The 27,042-nt window shown below is 47.6% G+C and overlaps 1 protein-coding gene across 1 annotated transcript in view; it reads left to right on the plus strand.

Moving 5' to 3' along the window:
• ADAMTS17 (ADAM metallopeptidase with thrombospondin type 1 motif 17) overlaps positions 1-27,042 on the plus strand; it is a 351,717-nt gene that overhangs the window by 56,287 nt on the left and 268,388 nt on the right. Inside the window, exon 6 of the mRNA XM_057303716.1 lies at positions 17,005-17,177. Within this exon, the coding sequence (XP_057159699.1) occupies positions 17,005-17,177 (173 nt within the window). The remainder of the gene's footprint in view (positions 1-17,004; positions 17,178-27,042) is intronic.

Consider the following 27,042-nt stretch of genomic DNA (forward strand, 5'->3'; position numbering starts at 1 on the left):
GCTGTCCCCCCAAGTTAGAATGGGAGCACTGATCAAAGATTTATAATGAATGAAGACTTTCCAGAAGGTTACAAAAAAAGAAAAACAAACTTAGTTTACAGGATAGAAGTCTTTCTATGTTCTAGTCAAAGTTAATATACTAGACCCAGAGTTATTTATCCTCGGAAAATTTGTGAATTACAGGAGTCGCAATAAAAGTTATACTATCCTCAAATGGACAAAATAGGTTACTCAATGGGGCACCTGGGTAGCTTAGTCTGTTAAGCATCCGACTCTTGATTTTGGCTCAGGTCATGATCTCAGGGTCACAGGATTGAGCTCCGTGTTGGTCTCCACACTGAGTGTGGAGCTTGCCTAAGATTTTCTCTCTCTCCCTCTGTTCTCCCCTCCCTGCTCGTACTTGCTCTCACTTTCTCTCTCTAATTAAAAAAAAAAAAAAAAAAAAAAGGTTTTTCAAGAGAAGCAAAAATTTGGCAGGCCTCAGAGCTGTCAACTAAGTCCCAGAAGACAGTGGAGCCAAGATGGCAGTGTTGGGGTGAGAGATGGTTGTCCCCTAAGAATGAGATACTCAACAAGTTGTTGATCAAGTGTCAGGGCAGCTAAGGGTAAGAGTTTAGAAACTGTATGCCTCACTTGTCCTACTTCCAGGAGGAATTTCCTTAAGATACAGTTGCAGGTGACTCTGTGCGGAAGTAAAATTAAGAGACTGGAGATAGGGAAGTCATGATATAAAGAGTTGATGTTGTAATTGAAACTGGCTTAAGATAAGAGTCAAGCTTAACCAACTGATGCAAATATGGTTACACATAAAGTGCAATAATTGAAAAAATCAAGGGGAGATCGAAGACCGAAACATGAGAGCAAGAACTATCATGCTTTTAGGATAAAATGTAGGTATAAATTCTTGTGACCTTGGATCAGGCAACGATTTCTGAGATATGCTACCAAGAAAACACAAGCAACCAAAAGAAAATATGGATAACTTAGACTAATTCATAATTTAAAATTTTTGTGCTTCATTTTTCTTTAAAGATTTTATTTGAGAGAGTTGGAGAGAGAGAGAAGGCATGAGCAGGGGGTGGGGTAGAGGGAGAAGCAGACTCCCCACCAAGCAGGGAGCCCAATGCCGGGCTTGATCCTGGGACTCCGGGATCGTGACCTGAGCAGAAGGCAGATGCTTAACTGACTGAGCCACCCAGGTGCCCCCCAAATTTTTGTGCTTCAAAGGACATCATCGAGAAAGTGCAAAAGACAGCTCACATGATAGAAGAAGAGTTCTCCAAATCTTATATCTGATAAGGGACTTGCAGTTGGAATATATTCTGTAACTCAATGATAAAAAAGAAAACTCAATTTAAGAATGGGGAAAGGACTGGAATATACGGTTCTCCAAAGAAGATACACAAATGTTCAGTGCACACATGAAAAGATGCTCGGCATGATTGGACGTCAGGGAAATGCAAATTAAAACCACAGTGAGGTACCATTCACACTCATGTGCCTGATTGTAATAAAAAGATGGACAATAGTAAGTGTTGGTGGGAACACAGAGAAATCAGAACCTTCACCCACTCCTGCTAGGGATGTAAAATGGTGCAGCCACTTTGGAAGACAGCCTGGCAGTTCCTCAGAAGTACAAGCATAGAGTTACCATATGATCTAGCAATTCTACTCTTAGGTATAGACCCAAGAGAAATGCAGCCATTTGTCCACATTAAAAACTTCTACATGACCATTCATAGCAGCATTATTCACAACAGGCAAAACGTGGGAACAACCCAAATGTCTGAATGGATAAATAAAATGTGCTCCATTCGTACGATGGAATCTTATTTAGCAATAAAAGGAAATGAAGTACTGGTACTTGCTACAAGATGGCTGAACCTTGAAAACATTATCGTAAGTGAAAGAAACCAGACAAAGGACCACATATCACAGGATTCTGTCTATATGAAATGTTTAGAATAGACAAATCTGTGGAGACAGAAAGTAGATTAGTGGTTTCCTGGGTCTGGGGTAGGGAAGGCAGATATAGGGAGAGGTTGCCAAAGGATATGCAATTTCAGTTTGGGTAATGAAAATGTTCTATTATTGTGGTGATGATTGTAAAACCATTGAATTGTATACTCAAAATGGGTGAATTTTATGGTATGTGGATTATATCTCAACAAAGCTGTTATAAAAATTAGGAGATGTAAAATATAAAGTATAATACTTTAATAATAATCTGTACCTCGAGTTTAAGAAATATTTATAAATCTGAGAAATGGAAGGAATATGGGAGGGAAAAAAAGAGACTAAATTCTTTTTTGTACAAAAGGGAAAGCCAGAGTTCTATGTTGACATGGATAATCAGAAAGCTTTATAAAGAATGTTTCTGAATTGCATCCTTAATACTAGAGATGATAAACTTAATATAGTTCCCATTGAAAAATACAGAGAGAAAAGGAACTAACAATATGATAGTTCAAACATTAGTAATTTTTACAATAAATATCAAGGCATTAAAATCCTTCACTTATGACAAAGACTCAGAAACGATACCTGAGAAATTACTTCAAAAGCATGGGTAAAGATTTAAATATCTTTAAATTGCCAGAAGTAAAAGGTGATAAAATTGAGAAAATATTTGCCATAGTAGTACAAATGTGTAATATTCTTTCATTTGCTCTTTCTGTTGCTTATTGTAACACTGTTTGTTGAATAGCTGCTTACATGCTAAGCATTAGGTTATCAGTGATAAATAAACTGACATAGTTCCTATTCTCATTGAGCTTCCTGTCTAGGGGAAGAGACATATATATATATTAAAATATTACTATTATAATAATATATATAATATATAATATACAATATAAATATCAAATATAAAATAACAATATAAATATAAAATAAATATATAAATAATACATATAATATAAATAATATTATAATATGTATTTTGGGGGGATATTCTAGGGGAGGGGGAGAGGGAGAGAGAGAATCCCAAGCAGGCTCTATGCCCAGCGTGGAGCCTGACATGGGGCTCAATTTCACGACCCTGAGATCATGACCTGAGCTGAAATCAAGAGTTAGATGCCTAACCAGCTGAGCCACCCAGGTGCCCCAGGAAGAGACTAATATTAAACACAGAACAATTAAATAATTACCGGCTTTGGTAAGTGGTCCAAAGAAAATAAAAATGTGCTCTAGTGACTTCGATGAAGGCGTCCAAGGAAAGCCTTGTTGAGGAAGTGACATTTGAGTTGAACGTACAAGTTAGTCATGTGACGGTCGGTTAGCTGGAGTTAGGCCATGTTCAGAGGCCAGAATGTGGGAAAGAGATGTGATGCTTCATGAAGGCCAGTGTGATAATGTGGGGGCCTCCCTGGATTTTAGAGGAAGCCGTGGGACAACCGAGGAGGCTGTTCTAGTGTATTTGTGAGTTGGCCTAACCGAGGTTTCCACCCCCTCCACTGCTTGGCTGGTTTGCTCGCCCTGGTGGAGCCCAAAGCTACTTTGCATGTGGAAGTCCAAGGGAGGGTGTAAGGGAACAGCTCACCTCTTGGGGCCCTGCTAGGGGCATGGGAAAGTGAGGAGTAGGAGCCCCAGTAGTAAGAGTCACCCTGGTGCCCAGAGAACCACGGCCGTGCTCAGGCAAATGTGCGGGAAGGCAGGTCCTTTTGCCCTGCAGTGTCACGGACGTTCGGGAAGGGGGCTCTTTGCTTGGGAGAGAAGCACAGTCTGGTGGCTGGTTCTAGGCCAGAAGAGGAGCACTCGGACTTGTTTTCCCACCTCTAGACCTGTACGTCGGGTGTTTTGAGCCCTTTCCCCATGTATTAGGAGACATCTGGGTCTTCTGTGAAACTTAAGAGGTCTGTAGAGGAGTGAATGACATCTCACTGCAAACCGCTCTGGAAATATGTGGGAATTTAATACATTTGGAAGAACCCCTGACATCCCAGAGCTCTACAAAGTCCAAGGAGATTTTCCCCCCCTCTAAGCCTCTAAAAAAAGAGGGCAAATCACTGTTTGATCCTTTGCTCATCGTTTATTCACTTCATTTTCTCATTCATGCCTATGTTCCAAAACAGCAGCTGAAGCCTGATTCTGTTCCAGGTGCCCTCCTCAGGGTGGAGAGACAGAGGCGGGCAGCCTCCACCCTCAAATCCCAGAAGCTTGGGGAGATGCCTAACCGATCACTCTAGGGTGTGCTGAGCGCTATAGGGGTATCGGGGGAGGGGCAGACGGACGGAGCCTTTAGCTTTATTTTAGTTTTGCCTTTGAGTTCCAAATCCGGAGAGTGGCCTGCCCTCCTTGCAAAGGTGGAGGAATTTCTGAGCTATCTAAAGTTTGTTGTACTTCCTTGTCAAAGATGAAAGACTATCTGTCAAGAGAAACAATACCCAGGGTTCCGACGGTGGGGGTGGGGGGGGACTCCAGGTGCAGAAGACAAGTCGATTTCTTTTCAGGCTTTTGTTTGCCCCGTCTTGCTCTGCTTGAAACATGAGAACGTTAATTAATTTCTTCCCCCAAGCTGTGTGTTTGGGGAATGTTCTTTTTTTTTTTTTTTTCCTCTTCCATCAATTTAGAAGATAAAACTGTCAGACTCCAGTAGGCCTGTGTATACAATTTCAGCAGGACTTAAAGGACGTGATCGCGCCAAGCGCTTGCATAAAACGATTTTTTCGGATTTGCCAAATGCATCTCAGTGGACCCCTGCAAGGATGGCGCCTTCACGGGAATTGCCCCACTGTCTTGACCACATAGTTAAACACACACCACTTCGTGCAGAGGTGACGTGCCCCGAGCACACTTCCTAAGGCAGGAAAGAAGATGGATGTCTGTCTGTTATGGGCTGAATTGTCTCCCTGCCATGCATATGGTGGAGTCCTAATCTCCAGCACAGCAGAATATGACTGTATTTGGAAAGAGGGTCTTTAAAGAAGTGATTAAGTTAGAATGAGGTCATTAGTGTGGGCCCTAATTCAATATGATTGGTGTCCTTGTAACAAGAGGACATTGGGACACAGGTGGGTATGGGGGGGCAAGGGGACCTGCAAAGACACTGGGACAGCATGGCCATCTGCAAGACAAGGAAAGAAGCGTAAGAGAAATACACCCTGCTGACACCTCGGTCTTAGACCCCCAGCTTCCAGAAGGGTGAAGAAATGAATGTCTATTGTTTGCGCCCCCCAGTCTGTGGGACTGGGTAAGGGCAGCCCTTGTAGACGAGTACGTTGACTGTTTAATAGGGGTTGAGACAAGGTTTCAGGTGGACATGCCGTGAACGAGAAACGGCAGCATTCTGCCTTACCCTCAGGGTACCCTGTGTCGGCCAGTCTAATGCATTCTTCTTGGAATAGACCCAGTTTCTCTTCCTAGACGGTGCGAGCATTTTTTCTTTTCCCTGCCACTTTTCTCGTGGTGGTGCAGCTCTGTTCTTTCCTGATTCAGCCAATATGCTTTTCCTCCCCTTCTTCCAATCCAGAACGAGCTTTCCCCGAGAGTTCTGTGCTGTTTCCTGGATGGTTCTTTCATTCTTGGGGTGTTTATAGGACTGTTAAGTTTTACATGCTTTTCTGTCTCCCTTGAGGGGGGCACCCAGTGTAGGGCCAGCTACAGAGCTGGGGCTGGGCTAGCGCCTGTTGAATGGGGGTCATCTTTTCTCCGTTGGTGTAAGGTGGGTGTAATTGAAGCCTTATTCTTCGTGGTTGGGAGTCTGTGGACTCCTGTTCGTGAACACGATGAGAGGGAAAGGGGGGGTAGAAATTGAGAGAAGAGGGCAGTCCTCTGTGGGCCTGGGTTTCTGCCTTGGATGTGCAAGTTTTTGCCATCTCAGGGAAATGGTCCCTCCCTCTATTCTAGGACATTCCAGTGGTATCCCTGTTTCTCTGCTCCCCGACCTCTCCAACATCTGCCCCATTTCCTCACTTCTTCACCCCTCCCTGGTCTGTTTCAGCTCCGCTTCCCCCACCTTCCCCCAGTAGAGCTCTCACTAATACCCCCTTCTGTTGTATCCAGTTCCTCTTGACCTGGTTCTGTTCTGTGTCTGGGATGCCGAGCAGCTCTGCCTCCTGAGACTATTTTCTTGGCTCCTGTCCATGGTCTTGTGCTCCCCACCCCCTGCTTTTGCCCCCTGCTGTGTTGCTGGTTCCCACTCTTCCAGCCAGCCATAGAGTTTTGAGGTCCCTGAGGGATTGGTCTGGGACCACTGATGCCTAAGTGCTGCTCTCTGCTCTCACGTTGCTGGTAAACTCCGAGTCTGCACATCCAGCAGCCAGCGTGACCTCTCCACTCAGGTGCTTCAAGAACACCTGCAACTTACCAGGCCTAAAACCGACAGTGCTTTGCTCTTTTCTTTTTCTTTTTTTCTTTTCTTTCTTCCTTTTTTTTTTTTTTTTTTTTTAACACCTGACCCTGAACCAGTGGTCCCTAACTTCATGATTAACACAACCATTCAAAGCAGGAATGATCTTTGGTGGCCCTCCTTTCTTGTGCAAACATCCCAGGTAGTGTTGGCATCACCTTCTAAGCACCTCCTGAATGTGTTTGGTTCTTTTTACCTGCAGTTTGTTTCCCTCATCCAGGTGTGGGGACTGTTTACCTGATCTCCTGTCCTGATCATTCAGCTGGTGTCCCCGCCTTCCATGGTGGCCCCTGGAAAATCTGTTCCACCCACAGCAGCCAGGGTGACACATTCAGCAGCTTTCCACTGCTCCTGGGGTGAAGAAGAAAACCCCAAATGCATGCCACATGACCCTGCATCCTTGCCCCTGCCTATGCTCAAGCCTCTTTGCCAGTCACACTCTCCTTTGTCTCGGCACCCTGCAGTTTCTAGAACACACCATACTTCCTTCTGTCCCCAGGGCCTGTGCACATGCTGTTCCCACTGCCTAGCCTGCTCCCAGCTTCTCTCCCCATCCCCACGTTAATTCTTGTCCTTCAGATTTTGTCCCATGTGTCATCTCCGCATGGAGCCTAAATTGGAACCCCCTCCTTTATATTCTGTCATAGCGCCATCTATCTCTTCTTACAAGCGTGTGTTACATTTATAAATTTTCTTATATTTGTGTATTTGGTTAACATCTGTTCCTTCTAAGGGTCACCGGCATGGTGGCAGTGCTTAGCACCCAGTAGGTTCCCAGGCAGCATTGCTCGGCTGAACAAATACCTTTCGACCTAACCTGTGGCAGTGGTGCTTAGCGCCACTGTGTTTCCTGCCCGTGCTGTGTCCCAGGGCTGGGATGTGAGTCACACCTCCTGCCTAGTGGAGGGACTGATTTTGGATCCCAAGGTTGATCAGTTCTTCATTTGGGATCTTCACTACGAAAAAATAAAATATAATACCCCCCCAACCCCCCAAAAACATGACTCTTATTTTCCACCTTTCTTTGTAAGGAATTTACATGGAAAAAAATGCCTTTTATGAAATGACTTGGCCTTGGGGGAAGTTATTTAAAGAATTCATACTTGGAGAGTAAAAGTTATTTTTTTCCTATTTGAAAAAAGAGAGAGAGAGAGAGGGCCGTTATTTTTCAAGGATGTTGGATTTCTGCAGCTGCCGAAAAGTTCACCTGGCTGGGAGCTCTTCTGCACACGTGGAACCATCATTTCCATTTGGAAAAGATTGCTTTTCTAGAAACAGAACCTTTTTGCTTTGGTTGATGAAAAAAAGTGATGAGAAAGTAATCTGGGGGAACCTGATGATTTTATTGCAAAGCACAGTGTGGATAAATCTGTGGGTGCAAACTTCCGAAACTACACCTGAAAAGCCATTGCTGGCTCTCCGGTTGTTCACGGTTCCTCCTCCAGCACTTTCCCCACGTTGACTCTAAGTCTGTGCGGCACTGTCCCCAGGTCCTGGGACAGGGCTGTGATAGGTCCTTGGAGAGATCTATGGCCTGTGTGTGGATGTTTGTACTTCCTCCCCGGAGCCCCCTAGCGATTGGTTTTTGTTAAATGGTGACTCCAAATGTAGGGCAGCTTTGCTGTTGATGGCAGCGTGGAAATTCATATCCAGGACTCCCATGGCGAATAAATAAATCCTTAGTTCCAGAACGGGGAAGAATCTTTGAAGCTTGAATGAAATCTAGAAAGTAGTTTAAGGACTGACCCTCTCATTTTAGGCTATACCCATTTGTGTCCAGTCAAGGAAATGGAAACCGTGCAGGTGTTTCTAACAGAGGGATTTGACCTGGAATTGGCTCTCACGTGGAACTGGTCAGATCAGTGTTCAAGTCTGAATGAGCAGAAGGCAGAACTAGGGGACCCAGGAAACAGCTGTCACCCGAGGGCTGGGTTAAGAAAAGGGAAGAGGTGCATTTCTGGGACCAAAGAGCTTGGGGCAAGGGTCTGAGGGGGCATCAGACCACCAAGGCATTTAGCCAAGCTGGTGTCCCTATGGTGGTACCTCTGAGGGGGCTGGGGAGCTAGGCTGGGAGTGTCCCAAGAGCCGGAGGCTGGAGCCCTGTTGTTCAGTAGTCCAGGAGCCCCTTCGCCCCCTCTGGTCCCCCTCTGGGCTCCTTCTAGACCCCCTTGTTGGCAGAGCTGAACAGAAAGCCAGCCGGCAAGGGAGTCTGGGAAATGTAGTTTGCAGGCACCCAGCCCCCAGAGCACAGTGCAGAAGAGGAGCTGAGAGACAAAAGACAAATTCCCGGTGAATGGGAAACAGAGACCTTTCTGTTAACTGGGCCCTTTGAGGGGATCCAGGTCAGGCCCAGGTGAATACCCTAGAGTTCCCAATTCCCAGCCTGAGGGTGTTTTCATTCTACCCCGTGCCTCCTTATTTTAGGACAGCGGGGCTATCGGACAGACAGTTGAAACCACACACCTTACCATTTCTCTTGCTGTGGCAGTGGTGGCGTCGGTGTCCTGTGAAAGGGTTGGAGTGGCGGGGAGGGTCTGTGTGGAAAGCCCGCTCCCAGCAGCACCAGGTGTCTCCCCTAAGGAGATGGACTCACCCTGTTTTCCAGGCTTTCATGAAAAGCATTTGATTTTCATTTCTTCTAGCCTATGTGAAATGTTATGAGTGTTTCATGGTTTCGACAGCTGATTTCACGTACAGTCATGTTTTATGTTCTGTCATGTTTGGGGTTACACTACTCCCCCCTCTGGAATGTTGGGAGGTTACACTGGATGTCGAGCAGGAGTGACAAGCAACCCCCTCACTCTTCTTGAAACTGTCATTTCTGTATTATTTGAACTTAACTGTTGCCTGGTTGAGGGTGCCCTTAGAGACATTCATTCATGCCCCCTGCCCAGTAAGAAATATCAGAGACGACAAGTTGGCGGAAGAGTGTCTAGACGAGAGGCGCTAGTTGATGGAGAATATGAGAAGCTAGACCTTATAGAGTGAAGAAAGGCATCCAAGTTCCCTGTTTGTTTCCAGGATCAGGCAAAGTTTAACCATGAGTCTTTAGACCCTAATTGTAGACCGCCGTAATCGGAGTGTCATGCTAAGGGTAGGGGTCAGACAGCGGCATGACTTGGGTGTGGAGTTCTGTATCTGACCCCGTGTTAGAGGCCGAGCGTGTATCCCCTCGTCGTTCCCTGCGTCCGCCCTAAGGGAGAGGGGTCGTCACCACCTTGCTTTCTCGACGAGGGAACGTGCCCACGGTCACTCTGGAAGTCCATGGGCAGATTCTCAGCAGCTCTGTCAGAGGGCGGAGCCGTGGGCCTCTCATGAGAGCTTTGCTGCCTCCGTCTTAAGGGGAGAAAGCACCTCACGAGAATGTTATTCCAGGACATTTATGTGAAGTTCCCTAAAAATTCATCTTGGCGTTAATGAGGAATTTCAAAGAGTTTAAAAAAATTCGTTCAACTAAGTATGATTCTTGAATTCCTCCGATGCCCCGAACAGTGCTAGGTAGGCACCGAGGCAGGTTCAGAGGACGACCTGGGTCGCCGAGCTCACAGTCAGGTCCAGCAGGCAAGCGTAGACCCACGTTAGACTGTTAGACTATTAATAGCTGCGGAGTTTGGCGGTGAGCAGGGGACTCGGGGGGCACTCCAGGCCCCTCGAGGTTGGCCGACCGGATCTCCCACTAGCAATGGGCCACGAGGGGCTGCCAGGCACTCTCAGTGGCCCCAGAGCTCCAGTCTTCTGCTTGATCTGGTCTGAGAGGTTCTGCTATCCCCACCGTTACATTTGTTTGCCAGATTTGAATTGGTTTTTGAGGTAGCAGGTACAGAAAAGAAAAAAGAAAAAAACCCAATCAACCCATTCCCATGTCCCACGTGGTCACGGGGGGAGCCACAGACCCTTGGCACCTTGGGTGGGTTGCTGGGAAGCCCCTCTTGGGGCTTATGCCATGAGGCAAATGAGTGGATGCTGCCTGCCAAAGAGCTCCCCTCTTATTCCAGAAGCCCCTGTCACCATCCGTGACCTCACATGTCCTTTCTAACTCAGGCCACTTGCTATTCTCCTTTCTTAGTGCGGCTGCCCCCCTCCTGCCCTCCCCATGTTATGTTGGCTGCCGGGCCCTCCCTGCATGGAAAGACCATCCAGGCAGCAGACTTGGAACACAGGGTGGAATTTTTCCAGAATTCCTTTTGTTGAGTGCTTAATTTTAGGCTCTTCAGTGTGAGAGAAGGTTCCTATCAGATCTAAGGAGACAGAATTCATGGTCACATTTGCCATAAAACATTTGTCGGAGATGCTGCCTTGGGCCTCACCGAGAGGCCTCCGTGTAAAGTCTCACTGGTATTTTTATTTTAGAGGCCGGGGTGAGGTAAATATTGCCTTTCCCCTGAGCAATGGTATCCTTCCACCCGTCGGAGGAGAGTGAAAAACTGACAAGCGAGCATGTTTACCTTTAAAAAAAAAATGTTTTCCCTGATTTCAGGAAACTCAGAACCAAATTCTGAAGCCGAACGAACAGGTTAGACCATCATGCGGAATCCCAGGCAAGTGGGCAGGTGGCCCAGAGCTAGATAATTTGACAAATTTCTTTGTGCCTCAGCTCGCTCCTCTGGAGGTTTGCATGATGACAGTCTGTGACTGCAGGGAGAGGACCCTCACGGTGTGGCCAGCAGAGCCAAGTGCCTATGCGCCTTGGGTTGGGTAACAACCCACGGGGATTTTTACCACAGAGCCGCCATGGTGACCTTTTCTGTTAGTATGTTTGCATTTTCTTTTGTTTGGTTATTAATTTCTCCAATTTAATTTCAGTCTATTTTGGGGGTGAGTCGCCTTCAATCTCTTATGCTCCGAGGTAAATCATGAGGGTGCTTGCAGTCTTTCTCGCCCTCTGTCCTTGTGTCCCCATGCAGTGCCCCAACTGCTCGAGCTGGGTCTGAGTTCAGTGGAGGGAGTGGCTGTTTTACAGATCCACCTTTGACCTCGTTTGCGTGAGCAGATTCGCAGCTCAGAGCTAGGAAACTCACCTGTCACCCCTCAGAGAATCGTGCAAGGGATGCATTTTGCCCCGAGTCGGGATATCCAGATCTGGCCCTGTCTCGCACCGGAGGAGGTCACCTGGGGGGGGGGTGGCTTCCCCAGAAGACCCCAAATGCCCTTTGCAGTGGACACGCTGTCGCACACACACCAGTCCCTCACGAGGAGTGATAGCCTCACTCCTGGAGGCTGTGATTGGAACCTTAACTGCAGACAAGGGGAGCACACAGCTACCTTCCACAGGGACTGTGTTCCTTACATGCTGGCATGGCAGGTGCTCAGACGTGGCTGGTGCATTTCATCCAGAAAGCCTTCAGGCGGAATAACTGTTCCCTAGGAGTGATTCTCCAGAGTGTCCTTGGACAGCCCAGGGGCTGTTTGGGTCCATAGGGATAAGGTGTGAAAATGAACTTTCTAACCACAAGGGATTCCGTGGGGGAATCAAAATCCTTACAACCAAAATCCTCTGCACCCAAATTATGCGTTGGCTGGGAGGACTGTTTTACTGTTTTAGAAGGTTTCTGTGCGGGCATTTGTGTTCCTGGGATGGGGAGCCTGGGCCCTTCGCCGCCTCCACCTCCTTCTCCTGCTTGCAAACCTTGTGCGCTTGCCCGCTGTCACCTGCTCTTCCAAGCTCCCCGTGACTCACTCGTTTCCTCCTCACCAGTGTTGAGAGGGGGACTTAGGGGACCTGCCTGGGGCGTACAGCCAACAGGGACCCCCCCTCCCTGCAGCCTCCATGGGCTCCTCTCATGTTCTGTCTCCGTGAAGAACAACAGTAGTCAAGCCACGCTTTACTGCGCACTTGGCGTGAGCCAGGCGCTCTGCTCAGGGCTTGCATCTGGGACCTGGACAGCAGCCTGGTGCGGGAGGAACCCTGATTCTCTCTGCTTCACTGACGAGGCTACTGAGACGAAGAGAGGGCAAGAGGTTTATCCCAGGTCGGACCAAACAGTCGGGGAGCCAGGATTTGAATCCAGCTGTTTTGTCTTGAAACCCATGTCCTTAACCACCAGGTCACTGCCACTGCCACCGTAATACTCATCGTAACAATGGTGCCGTTTATGGAAGAACCGTAACATTCCAGATAATGGAGTAAGTGTTCCCTGAGAATTTCACTTAATCGCTGCAAACCTGGGCGGCGGGTAGGATGATTCTGATCTTAAAGGCAGTCACAGGAGGCGTGGAGAGCGCCTGCAGCTCACCCCGCATCCCACCCCGGCTCCTGATGAAACAGAGCGCGCCCCCGGCTCGCCCCCGAACCACAGCCCTGTTTTGAATCCTTGTCATCAACGCTGTGGCCCTCGGGGGTGCAGACCTCCCTGCCCTCTCTTTCCTCACTGTCCTGCCAGCACGCACCTGTCTGCCAGCACGGGAAGGGGTTCCTCACCCCAGGGTTTCTAAAGGTCTCGGGATTGGGCACAAATTACTGAGTCTGTGTCTCAAGGCGAGAATGAGGGACAGGTGGCCTTCCGACCACAGGTGAACTCTTTGCAACATGGCAGGATGGCACCGAGGGTTTTTGAGGGGATTGCCTTTACCCTGTCCTCAAGAGAGCTGGGGAAAAGCCGCGGTCAGGGTGGCTAGGTGAATATCTGGTTCTAGAGTCTTCCTGGTTCCCTGTGCCTTGTGCCCAGGTACAGATGTTCTTGTATCTGGACATTGAGTGCTGTGTGTGGGGAAAGCTTATGTTGCTGGCTTGAATGACAAGTTTAAGTCTGAATCTTTCCTTTAACTCTGTAAACATGTTGGACAACTGGGACCTAATTCCTAGCATTGGCACCAGTCTTGGACTTCTCGGCCTGAAGTGCCCTCTGTCCTTGGTCTCGAAGGGCCCAGTGCCCTTGGGCAGCTGCCCCCGTGTCCTCTACTTGTCTGTTTTCTCTCTAACTTGCCTCTACAGCTGGCCCTGGCTTGTTTTTCCTCTCCCTTGGCACGAAGGTGACCTGAGGTCTTCCCTGGAAATGACGTCGGTAGAATCACAGAATAATTCTTCTGGCTCTTGAACTCTCACACCAAATACTTTGTGATCCATGGGTTGTTTCTCCCTGGTAAATACCTTAAGACTCTTCATTTTTAAACTAAAGAAATACCTGTTTCATACAGAGCTTGATAATTCACAGCTGAGGGGTTTTTTTTTTAGTTTGCCAAGAGCAAAACTCGTAACTAAAATGACAGTTTATGTATTTGCTCAGCATTTTCAGTAGTCCCCTAATTCTTAGAATCAATAATAATGTGAATATTCTAAAAGCACCACATTTAGAACACCCTTTGTTTTTTCTTTGTGTTTTTCTCTTCCTCCTTTTGTTCTAAAAAAGACTTGGGGTAGCTTACGTAAATACATAGAATTTTCTTTCTTTTTTTTTTAAAGAACTTTAAAAAAAAATCTATTTGAGGAAGAGAGAGAGAAAACGAGCGGGGTGAGGAGCAGAGGGAGAAGCAGACTTTCCACTGAGCAGGGAGCCTGATGTGGGGCTCGATCCCAGGACCCTGGGACCATGACCTGAGCCGAAGGCAGATGCTTAACTGACTGAGCTACCCAGGCGCCCCTAAAATTTTCTTTTTTAATGGATAATTGGGGCAAAGGGAAAATAAATGTAAGAAAAAATAATATGAAGCCGGGAATTGAAAATCTACCAAGTCAGTGCCAACTCCAGCAATGTGCTGGCAGACAAGACCACGGGGTGGACTTGGAATGATCGCTGGTGTCTGTAACAGCAGGAGAGGGCCTGGAGCCCCACTGGCTGTGGTCTGTCCTCATCAGTGGGATGACAGCCGCCTCCCTCGTTCCCACAGTGGCTGGAGACAGCAGACTTCCAAGCCCAGCGTGGGGGGCCCTCCAGACGGCTGCACACCTGCCCGGCCTGAGCTTTGACCTCTCCGGTGAGGTCTGGATCCAGCACCCTTGTTATGCCGAAATTGGTGTTTTTCTTCTTACTTTTAAAGATGCTTATAATCTGTGAATATTGGTGTTGACAAATATTGCCCGTTAGGGTATATGTATGCAGTTGGCGGAATTAAAAATGTATTATGGTTCTCTCCTCACTGTAGGGAAGGAATAGCCATCAGAAGTGATGGCCGTGGAGCTGCTGGTGGGGTGGTTGATGAGAGTGAGGAGAAGGGAGGAAGCAAGCTTCCCTCCACCCCTCTGTTCCCCTCTGCCCCCACTACCCCCAGGAAAGACATGGGCATGGAGAGGGAATATAGGTCCTTGGTCTCTTATCTGCAATTCAAATCCAGGATTTTTTTCTTTTAAGATTTATTTATTTGTTTGTGTGTGTGTGAGAGAGAGCAGAAGCAGGGGGGAGCGGCAGGCAGACTGAGAAGCAGGCTCCCCACTGAGCAGGGAGCCCAGTGTGGGACTCGATCCTAGGACCCTGGGATCATGACCTGAGCTGAAGGCAGACGCTTAACCCACTGAGCCACCCAGGCGCCCCCCAGTGCAGCATGTTGAGATGTTGACTGCCCAGGAGCACAAGCTGCCCCTCTGGTCTGGGAGTGATGGGCTGCTTATCTCAGGGACTGCTCAGCTCGCACATGTTCCAAGTTCGCCATCTTCCAGGGACAGATTGCTAATGTGTCATCTGGGCCATGCCAAAAATACAGCTCTTTCCACACGAGAATCTGAAAATATATGACACTTGGCGAAAGCAAGTGCTGAGCAGCCCACTGTGGGGGGGGGGGATCTGCCGATGAGAACAGGAGCTGGAGCTGCAGCACCGTGTGGCTGGGAGAATGTGGGGTGCTCATGACAACAGAGCCCTTACTTGGGGAGCTTTTCACTTCCACGGCGTTAGAATGGGAGCAAGGTGGTTTGTTACAGAATCCAAGTGCGACAGGTCGGCCTGATCCAGGCAGTGCCCACCTGGCCAGCAAGCACCCTGAGCCCAGAATGCGGAGGTCACCGTGTGCCTTCTTCCTTGTGGTCAGAGATGAACGGGTTGCTGAATGTGGCTGTAGGTGTATAAAGAGACCTTCGACACGCGGCCTCTTTCATTCTGCGCACAGGTAAGGCAGTGTCGTCGGAGACCTTGCCTTTCGTCTTAGCGTGGACTCTTCCCTCATTCCACGGCTGAGGCCCAGAAGTCTTGATGGGAGCTGGACCTGGCTCTGGACGAGGGGAGACAAGGGCCAAGACATTCATGCTTTCCGTCTTGCATTTCTGCAGCTCATCCGAGGGCGTATCTCGCCCCACCATGCCTTCTGTATTGTGGAGAGTGTAAAAGTGATGTCGGTGTTTTTCTCAAACTCAACCTCATTATTTTAAATAAATGAAGTAATTCTGGTTCATCATATACACTTGGAAAATACAGAGAGAGAGAAAAAAAATGAAGATCACCTATCGCCTACCATTCACGTTTAATCATGTTCTACCTGGGTTGGTTGATTGGTTGCCTGTCTGTTTATTTATTTATTTATTTTCTTTGGGGGCCGGAACGTACTTGTGTGCTGAATCTTTGCACGATTGCAGTTTACCTGCAGATACAGGTTTAGATCCGCCCCTCTCTCTGTATCGCGAAGTAATCATCACAGACGTGCCTTTCCCGGCTGCAAACTGTCTCACCGTGGCTGACTTTCTCTGTGGTTGGATACTTCCATCGCCTTTCGGTTTTCACAGTTGTGAATTATATGGTACAGAGTATTCTAGTTTGTTCCTGATGACCCATGCCTCAGGCTGTTTCACAGTGTGCTTTTTTTGGCTCTGGTCACTCCATGAAGCCTGTCTGCGTGTAGGGAGGCTGCGTTCGCTGCGTGGGACTGTAGCAGAGACGACGTCTGTCATCTCTGTAGGTCTCCTGCTCAAAATGGAAATAATAGTTATCCAAAGTAAGAAGTGCCTTTCTATTGACATACATTTGGATCCTGAAAATGCGTGCTCTTCATAATACCCTTTAGCGTCGGTCAGAGGGGTTTTCACCCACAAAGCCTAGGCCACCCTCACCCAGCAGCTTGGGGTTGCCCAGACACTCTGATTGGGGCTCTAACTGATAACTCCTTATCCAAGTCAGATCTGATGGGAATCAGTTTGTCTGAAGAGTCAGCAGAGTGTTACCGATGACCCTTCCCCGGGTTAACAAAAGGGCCGTCTTGGCCGGGATGTATGTGGCATGCGATTTTCTTTTCTGATTATGTTTTGGTTTTCTTTGAAATGATGCTTTGTGATTATCAATGTTTATGGCTCCTTATTCGTGACTGTCAGAACAGCGGCCAGAGTGCTGCCTCCCCGGGTCCCAGCAGTTAGCAGTAGGTATAGCCCTTTCAGAAAGCTTGCTGGTTCTCGGCCATTAACCTGAGGCTTTCTGATCTCCCCCCCCCCCCTGCCCCCGGGCCTGGGCTTCCTTTCCCTCTGCCAACTTTGTGCCCCTGTCCTCTCTCCTCTGATGGGCCAGGTTTTCTCTTTCCTGATATTCAGTCCCATTTGCCTCCTCAGCTGCGATATGGACAGGTGTGAGCCCCCTTCTGCCCCTCAGCTCCCCCCCCCCACTGCCCCGTGATGGTGGAGGTCCAGCTTCTGGCCATTGGAGACTGACCATTCTCCACGGGAGGCTTAGCAGAAGGCCGCTTAGCTGTATGGTTTTGGAAATCAAAATGCCAAGGACGACATGGATGTCTCTGTCGTTTTCTAGAAAAGAAGAAACCGCGGAGGGGCAGGCCATCCCGGGACTGGCGGGAGCGGAGGAACGCCATCCAGCTGACGAACGAGCACACGGTGGAGACCCTGGTGGTGGCCGACGCCGACATGGTGCGGTACCATGGGGCAGAGGCCGCCCAGAGGTTCATCCTCACGGTCATGAACATGGTGAGTCTCTGGGTGGCATCCTGACCCAGGCAGGCTCCGCTTCCTCCTGGATGAGTGCTCTGCCCTTGGCTTTTCTCCAGGTTGGGGGATGGAGACCCAGCCCTGTGCACCCCCGGGCAGGGAACTGGAGCGCGCCCCACGCGACAGGGCTCGCCCGCCGACCTTGCCCTCGTGTGTACCTTCAGCCCTGGGGTCTGGCAGTGGTGGGGCCTGCCTGCCATTCCTTAGCAGCTGTTTGCCAAGACCTTTCCTAAGGGCCAGGCCCCCTCCCAGGGGAATTCGAAGTTGAGTGAGTCAGTCCCTGTTCTAAGGAGTCAAGGGTCTAGTGGAAGGAATCAGGATGACACTTGAATGTGGATCAGCTCTTGCTGTGCGCTGTGAGGGCTGGAGGACGGTGGGGGCAGAGGTTGTCTGGTTGAGGACACAGGGAAGGGGCCATGAAGCCTGTGTCTGTCTCTGATTTGATGAATGGGGATAATGGGAAACCTTCCCATGATGCATGGGGGCGGGAAGGGGCTACGCTTCTCAAAGTTTAGACCCAGAAAGATTTTTGCATGTATCCCGACTCCACCCATCCATCCACTCTCCTGACGAGCATTCTTGAAGACCCCTGGCATGGGTTAAGGTGTTGGGGATACAGGAGCAAAACAGACCTGGTCCTTCCCTTGGAACGTAGTGGTATCAGCAGATGGATGAAACACCCCTGTTATACAGAAATACTGGCAGGGCCCGCTGGCGGCCAGGCGGAGGGCTGCTGAGTGATCATCAGCCCCATGGAATCTTTCGGGAAGAGCTGACCTTTGAGCGGAAGTCAGAGTTTGCAAAATTGGGAGGGGGCGGCCGGTCCTCGGTGGGTGTGGCAGGAGCCGCATTGGTGGGAGGGCAGGTGGTGTGACCTGGCCGCAGGAGGGAGTGGGGGAGCCTGAGGGGTGTGGCGGGCACTGGACAGGGGCAGGCGGGGAGGGCATCCTGACTAGCGGGGCTGCTGAAGAGGGGAGGCAGGAAGAGCCGCAGCGGCTGTGCTCAGGGGGGACGGGAGTGGGAAAAGGCAAGAAGGGGCACCGTCCATGGAGCGTGTGGCGGGGAGAGGGCCCTAGCTGAGGGGCAGGTGAGGGTGGAGGAGGCGGCCACGCGGGGAGGGGGAAGGGCTGGCCCTGCTCTCTGAGAAATAGGCGTTCTCCATCTGCGCAAAGGCGAGCCCTCCTGGTGGCCGGTTAATGACGGGCTACCGTGCCTCGGGCGCCAGAGGACACCGGAGGAGGGCTGTGGGGCTGGCTGCACACCAGGCTCTTTCATCTGTAGTTCATTTCATCTCATTTATGTCTTTTTAATTGTCCAGAGCCCGGGTGCCAGGAGTAAACACTCATTACGGCAGCTCGAGTAGTAATGAGGCAAAGCCTCCGCTTTGATATTTGTTTTCCTAATTTTATCGTCAGGACAGGGGGGCAGCTCTTGTATCACAGGTGGGGAGGAGGTGGTACAAGTTGCCCCAGGTCCCCCCACGGCTGGAAGACTGAAGGACAGGGACCGAGTGGTCCCCGTGCTTGGCTTTCATTCAACACTCCTCACTGCCCTTCCGCTGTTCGGACCAAGAGGTTGGAGGCTCCAGACCCCGTTGCTGAGGGCACATCTGGGGCCAACCCCATTAAATTGGGATTTAGATGTTTCCTGATGAGGCCTACCCACTCAGAGCGGGGCCACTGTGGTGAAGGGCACCTGGCATGTGTGTGCTAATACCGAACCCTCCGGTCCCCTCCGCTGCGGTTTCTTGGCCAGTCTGGTGAGGCCAGAAAGCAAAGGAGAGCGGAGTCTCTGGACCCACTTCCACAGACTCTCGGCCCCGGGAGCTGGTTTCTGGCATTGTCCCGGTGGGTCACCTTTCAGCAAGCTTAAAGACACGTTGTGTGCAGATACGGTACCTTGTTTTGAGCTAGACCACCCTCCACCACTACCATCCTCCAGGCACTCAAACCCGAGTGTTGAAAATCCAAAGGATTCTGTTCTTCCTGTGGCTGTGTTAGCCAAGGGATTTCTGTTAGGAAGTGAGATCTTCTTTAAGCCAGGAGGATGGGAAAGGATTGTGGCCTGGATGAGGAGCCCTGTCATTAGACAGGTCCCCAGGTGCAGGGAGCGGGGAGGTGAGGTCAGCCAGCCCGCCTCTCTCCCATCAGGGTGTTTCCTGTGGGCCCGCGGGATTGAACTGGCTCTGTTTCCCTAGCTTCCGTGGATTTGGAAGGGAATCTGCTGGAGCAGAGCTACCTTCCTTGTGACATGTTTGTTTCCAGGCTGCAGAAGTAGCATCGTTAGGTGCCGACATCCAGGTTCCCACACCCTCCCCACTTTCCCACTTGGGGTCTCTGGGTAGAGAGCTGCCTGCCCACGCTTGCCACTCAGACTCTTGAGGCTACCTCTAGACAGGCTCCTGTCCCAAGGCAAGCCTGGGCACTCGTAGGGCCTTGGTAACGCGTTCAGAGCTGGCCGAATTGGATGTCACGTGTTTGCTTGCAACTTTCTTAGCCTCTCATGGTTGTGATGTGTGTGTGAATTAGATCAGTGCCAACCAGAGGCCTGATGGCACGTGTCTGAGAGGAAGAAAAGGAGTGGACATCTGTGATGAGTAGCTGGGTTATTTCTCCTCCTCATACCCAGTGGATTTCATTATATTCCCATCTTACAGAGAAGGAAATGGAGGCTTGTGGGGAGTGCTGTAGTCAGGGTACGCAGCCAGTGAGCAAGTCCACGGGCTGAGGGACTCCTGTCTCACCTGTTCAAGGTCGCAGGCGTGTCTGGGGCCATTGTTTCTCTCTGTCTCCACCCTGGACTGCCTGTTGTTATCTCTGGCCTTGGCCACTGCAGGAGCTGCCTTGCTGGGCTCCTCATGTTCATTTTCTTCCCTCTTGATTCCTTGCCACAGAATGGCCAGCAAGAGCTTCGTCCAACAGAATTAGGACTTTGTTACTAAGCCACGCTAAGCCCTTCTGTGGCTTCCTGTGCAGTGGATTGGGAATGCTCCGTTTTGCACGGCCCTCCTGGGCTGTGGAGCTGGGACCACCTGCTGCTCCTGGACGTGATTCCCTTCTCCATGTCAACACTGAACTCCTGCCATGTGGGCCTCTTTCTCAGGTGCCCCAAGCTCTTCTGTGACTCGTGGTTTGTCTTCGTCAGGAATGCTCTTCTCACAACTCCTTATCTTATTTTTTTTTTTAAGATTTTATTTATTTATTTGACAGAAAGAGAGACAGCCAGCGAGAGAGGGAACACAGGTAGGGGGAGTGGGAGAGGAAGAAGCAGCCTCCCAGCAGAGGAGCCTGATGCGGGGCTCGATCCCAGACCCTGGGATCATGCCCTGAGCCGAAGGCAGACACTTAACGACTGAGCCACCCAGGTGCCCCTCCCTGCTCCTTATCAAGCTAGCTTCTCTATCTTTGAGGGTTCTGGGTCAATGTCCCCACAGAGGGGCTCTCCTTGCTGACCCCTCTGAAAACGCCAGCCTGGTTTCTTTATCATAGCAGTCTGCTTTTACACTTGGTCCTCATCTCGAGTTATAATTCCATATTTATTTGTTTTTTAAGAGCTGTCTTGCAGCAGAGATTTTTTATGCTATTGAATTTAAGCTGGTATAAATTCAAATTAGAGTATTATAATTCTAGGATGTTAAGTATACTCCCCATAGTAACCACAAAGAAAATAGCTACAGAATATACACAAAGGAAAATGAGAAAGGAGGGCACCTAGGTGGCTCAGTCGGTTAAGTGGCGGATTCTTGATTTCGGCTCAGGTCATGATCTCAAGGGTTGTAAGAGTGAGCCCTGCTTTGGGCTCTGATCTGGGCATGGAGGAGCCTGCTTGAGCCTGCTTCTCTTTCTCCCTTTTTGCCTCTCCCTCCACTCTCTTTCTCTCTAAAAAAAGAAAAGAAAAAAAGAAAATGAGAGAGGAATTAGAAAGTTTCACTATAAAAAAATCAACTAAACACAAAAAAGTAAGGCAGGAAATGAGGGACAAAAAAGGCTATAAAGCATATTGAAAACAAATAGTAAAATACAGAAGTAAGTCCCTCCTTGATCAGTAATTACCTTAAATGTAAATGGATTGAATTCTCCAATCAAAAGATCAGCAGGCTAGCGGCACCTGGGTGGCTCAGTCCATTAAGCATCTGCCTTCGTCTCAGGTCATGATCCCAGGGTCCTTGGATTGGGCCCCATGTCAGGCTCTTTGCTCAGCGGGGAGCCTGTTTCTCCTTCTCCCTCTGCCTGCTGCACCCCTCCTTGTGTGCTCACTCTCTCTCTCTCTCTCTGTCAAATAAATAAATAAAATCTTAAAAAAAAAAAAAGATCTGCGGGATGGATTAAAATGTATATCCAACTATATGCTGTTTACAAGAGACTCACCTGAGATCCAAAGACACAAATAAGTTGAAACCAAAAGGATGGAGAAAGATATCCCACACAAATCGTAACCATAAGAAAGCAGAAAAGTGGCTGTAGTAATATCACACAAAATGGACTTTAATCAAAAAAGGGTTGAAGAAGTATACCATACATTTTAAAAGTTTCAATACAGCAAGAAAATATAACAATTTTAAGTCTTTTTGCATTTAATAACAGACCATCAAAATATGTGAAGCAGAAATTGGTAGAATTGAAGGGAGAAATACACAGTTATAATAGAGTCTTCAACCCCCCTCACTGTCAATGGCGGATAGTCCAACTAGACAGAAGATAAGTAAGGAAAGAGAGGACTTGGACAAACACAATAAACCAACTCGATCTAACAGACATACAGAACCCGCCACAACAACAACAGAATAGTCCTTATTTTCAAGTGCACATGGGACATTCTCCAGGACATATCCTATCTGAGGCTACAGATTAAGTCTTAACAGATTTAAAAGATACCATACAAAGTATCTTCTCCTGACCACAGTGGGATTAAGTTAGAAATGAGTAACAGAAGGAAAACTAGAAAATCCACAAATATGTGGAAATTAAACAACATACTCTAAATCCATGGGTCAAGGGAGAAATAACAGGGGAAATGAGAAAATACATACAGATGCGTAATGACAGAAACACAACACATCAAAGCTTATGGAACACCGCAAAAGTAGTACCCTGTGAGAAATGTATAGTTGTAAATGCTCACATTAAAAAAAAAAAAGAAGAACGCTCTCAAATCAGCAACCTTACTTTAAAACTTAGGGAACTAGGAGAAGAACAACAAACTAAACTCAAAGCTAGCAGAAGGAAGGGAATAATAAAGATTAGAGCAGAGATAAATAAAAAATAGAAAAACAGAGAAAATCAACAATGCCAAGAGCTGATTCTTTGGAAGAATTAACAAAATCAACAAACCTGTAGCTAGAGGGATGAACAAGAAGACTCAAATTACCAAAGTTAGAAACAAAAGTGGGCACACGACTACCAATTCTACAGCAGTGAAAGGCATTCTAAGAGACTACTATAAACCATTGTACACCAACAGATTGGATAACCTTGATGACCTGATTGGATTCCTAGAATCACAGAACTGAAGACTTTATCATGAAGAAATAGAAAATCAGAAGACCTGGAACTAGTAAGGAGATTGAATCAGTAGATTCAAAAATCTGACCAAAAAATCCCTTGGATCTGACAGTTCACCAGTGAATTATGCCAAACATTTTAAGCAGAGCAAACAAGTCAATCCTCCTCAAACTCACCCAAAGAACTGAAGAGGAAAGAACACTTCCTAAGTCTAAGAGACTGATTGCCCTTACAAAGTCTGATGAAGACACTACAAGAAAAGAAAACCACAGTTCTTTATGAATTAAAAAAAATTTTTTACTTTGTGAATATTCATGTAAATGTCCTCACCATAATACTAGCAAACCAAACTCAGCAGCATATTAAAAGAATGATACACCATGACAAAGTGGGAGGTATGCCCAGAATGCAGGGATGGTTCCACATGCAACCATCAATCAATGCAACATACCACATTAACAGAACAAAGGGAGGAAACACATGATCATTTCAACTGATGTAGAAAAAGAATTTGACAAGATTCAATACCTTTCCAATAAAACAAACACCCAACAAACTAGGAATAGAAAGTAACTACCTCAACATCATATAACATAGATGAAAAATCCATAGTGAACCTCGTACTCAAGGTTGAAAGCCTGTAAGTTTTTCCTCTAAGATGAAGAACAAAGCAAGGATGCTTGTTTTCACCACTTCTATTTGACATAACATCGGTAGTCCTAGCCAAAACAGTTACACAAGAAAAAGAAAGAAAAGGCATCCAATAGGAAAGGAAGAAGTGAAATTATCTTTATTCACAGATGACAGGATCCTATATGTAGAAAATCCTAAAACTTTCTCTCTTCAAATTTTAGAACTTATAGAATAATTCAGCAGAGTAGCAGGATACAAAACCACTACACACAGATCAGTAGAACTTCTATACCTAACAATGGACAATCCAAAAGGCAATTAAGAAAAGCATTTTCATTTGCAGTAGCATCAAGAACAGATACTTAGTAATTAAGTGAAAAAAAGAGGTGAAAGACTTGTACACTAAAAACTACCAAACATTAGTGAAAGAAATTTAAGAAAATGGAAAGGACTGGAAAGACATCCATGTTCATGGGTTGGAAGACTTTTTTTTAAGATGTCAGTACTACCCAGAGCTTCTGTAGGTGCAGTGCAGTAAATTCCCAACAATATTTGTCTTTGCAGAAATGGAGAAATTCACCCTAAAATGCTCATGCAATCTCAAGGGACCTTGAATAGCCAAAATAATCTTGAGAAAGAACTGAGTTGGAGGACTCTGCACTTCCTCACTTCAAAATTTACTACAAAGCTAAAGTAATCAAAACACAGTTGTGCTGGCATAAAGACAAATATAGAGAGAGCCTAGAAATAAACCCTGACGTATATGGTCAAATGATTTTCAACAAGGGTGCCAAGACCATTCGATGGGGGAAATGTTCGTCTTTCCAATAAATGGTGCTGAGAAAATTGGATATTCACATGAAAAAGAATGACATTGGACCTTTACCTAATACAATATACAGCAATTAATTTGAAATGGATTAAAGACCTGAATGTATCAGAGCTAAAACTATAAAACCCCTAGAAGAAAACAAAGCGGAAAAACTTCATGACATTGGATTTGGCAGTGACTTCTTGACTATGACACCAAAGGCATCATCCTCAAAGTTGACATCAAATTTGACTTCATCAAATTTAAAAACTTTTGTGCATCAAAGGACACCATCAGTGGAGTCAAAACGCAACTCATAGAACGAGAGAAAAATACTTGCAAATACATATTTGATAATATCCAGAATATAGAAAACTCCTAAAATGCAACAACCACCAAAAAAAAAAAAAAAACCAAATTGATTTAAAAATTGGCAAAAGGACTGGAATAGGCGTTTCTCCAAAGAAGATCCAGAAGTGGCCAATAAATACCAGAAAAGATGTTCAGTGTCAGTGATGATTAGGGAAATGCAAATGAAAACCACAACGAGATACCACTTCATTACCATTAGGCTATTATTATTTTTCTATGTATTTTGAGTAGAGTTGACACACAATAGGACAGTTTCAAATGTACAACATAGTGATTTGACAACTCTGAGTTATGCTATGTGACCATACAACACTATTACAATACTAATGACTGTGTTCCCTCTGCTGAACCTTTCACCCCCGTGGCTTGTTCATTCCCATAAAACTGGAAGCCTGTATCTCCCACTGCCTTTCAACCATTTTGATTAGGATGCTATTATTTAAAAGTACATACAATAGCAAGCAGAGTGGATGTGGAGAAATGAAACCCTTGATGTGTCGGTGGAACTGTAAAATGCTGCAGTCGTATGGAAACAGACTGGTGGTTTCCAAAAAAAAAAAAAGTAAAAATGAACTACCATCCAGCAGTTCTGCTTCTGAGTGTATATATACCCAAAAGAAGGGAAGTTAGTGTCATAAACAGGTATTTGTACACCCGTGTTCATAGCAGAATTGTTCATAATAGCCAAGAGGAGGAAGCAACCCAAGTGTCCACGGATGGATCAATGGATAAACAGAGTGTGGTTTCTCCATACTATGGAATATTCGTCAGCCTTAAAAAACGATGGAGTTCAGATATAGGCTACCACATGGATGAACCTTGAGGATATTCTGCTAAGTAAAATAAGCCAATCACAAAAGGACAGATACTGCATTATTCCACTTAGATGAGGCGCCTGAAGTCATCACATTCATAGAGACAGAAAGTAGAATGGGGGCTGCCAAGGGCAGGGGGGAGGGGGAATGGGGAGTTAGCATTTAATGGGTGCAGAGTTTCAGTTTTGCAAGATGAATGAGTTCTGTGGATGGATGGTGGTGATCGTTATACAGTAACATGAATGCATTTAACACTACTGAACTGTATACTTAAAAGTGGTTAAGATGCTAAATTTTATGTGTATTTACTGTAATTAAAAATAAGCTAAAAAGAGGTTCACTAATTCTATTCAGCTGTATTTACTGGGTACCTCATGTGCACTAGGGGCTCTTCTGGGGTCTAAAGATAGAATCGGGACCTTGACAGGTCCCATTCCCATGGAGCTCATGCAGGGGGACCAACCAGACAGTGTTCAGCACACAAATCAGTAAAATTTACAAACTGCTATACAGAGATCCAGGCAATAGCAAGTGAGCGAGGCGGTCAGGTCACCTCTGTGAGAAGTGACAGGGCAGGCACTAAGGAGCTAGCCAGACGAGGTCAGCCTGGCATCTGGGGGGCCCAGAAAGAGGCAGTTTCTGGTAGGTGATGGGGAGGGGGCACAGTGAGGGGTGTGCCAGCCAGCTGACCTCACAGTCTAGTACTCCAGGGCATTGGGAGAGGGCTTCAGTGCGCGTGCGACTGGAAGCTACAGCAGGGGCGGAAACACAAGAGTGAGTGGCAGGCACTGATTTATGTTTTTGAAAAACCCCTCTGCCTGACTTTTATCCAGGAAACTGGAGTCCTGCTCCAGGCTCTGGGTCCCTGGCAAACCGCTTACCTGCACAGGTACCCAGGGAGGGAGAAGCCTCTGCCAGACTGGGTCTTTGAGCCGGCAGCAGGCTGCAGCATGGTCCCCTGGACTTGGCTTTGTCCCTGTTCCAAGTGTGCTGTAGTGCCCTTTCATGTCCATCTCTTGGCTTTTCTGTGGTTGGAGGGTGGGTGGTAGTGACACGGGAGCAGGAATATTTTAAAGGACAAATTGCAGACGGAAACAGGTGGCGTTGACCCCAGAAACCCGGGGTTTGGGCAGCCCAAGTGGAAAATGGGGCCACTTGCCGGAGCTTTGGTTGTTTTTAGCTACCTTAACAACCGTGGAGTGAAATGAAAACGTGAGATGTTCCAGGCAAGTTCTGTTTGGAGGAAAAATGACATCAATTTTACTCAATTACCATGCGAAACAGACAACAAGCCTCTCTCTGGTGCCCAGAGAAACTGTCATGGTGTTAGAGCACTCACTGGTTCCCACACACCAGCAGCCATCTGGGGGAAGCCGCCCAGGGGGTGGGCGGGGGGGGGGGGGGAGGATTGTAAAATGCAGGTGGCCAGGCCCACCCCCAGGGCCTTGGGCTCAGTGGTTCTGGGGTGGGCTCCAGAATGCATTTCCAGCAAATGCCCGGGTGATGTTGGTGCTGCCGCTTCAGGGACCCCACTCAGGGGCATGGTGCTGGAGAAAGAGTCTTTTCCCGTACGAGGGCCCCAGTGGGCACGGAATGTCCCTGGGGAGGCCCTGAGTAGCACAGGTAGGTGGTGCTCTTGGGGAGCCCTGCATGGGCCCTCTGCACAGCTCCTCCCCACACGTCCCCATCACCTGCTTCTTCTCTGGCCCTGT

Source organism: Ursus arctos, unplaced genomic scaffold (assembly GCF_023065955.2).
Source record: "Ursus arctos isolate Adak ecotype North America unplaced genomic scaffold, UrsArc2.0 scaffold_28, whole genome shotgun sequence".
In the NCBI taxonomy this organism is placed as follows: domain Eukaryota; kingdom Metazoa; phylum Chordata; class Mammalia; order Carnivora; family Ursidae; genus Ursus; species Ursus arctos.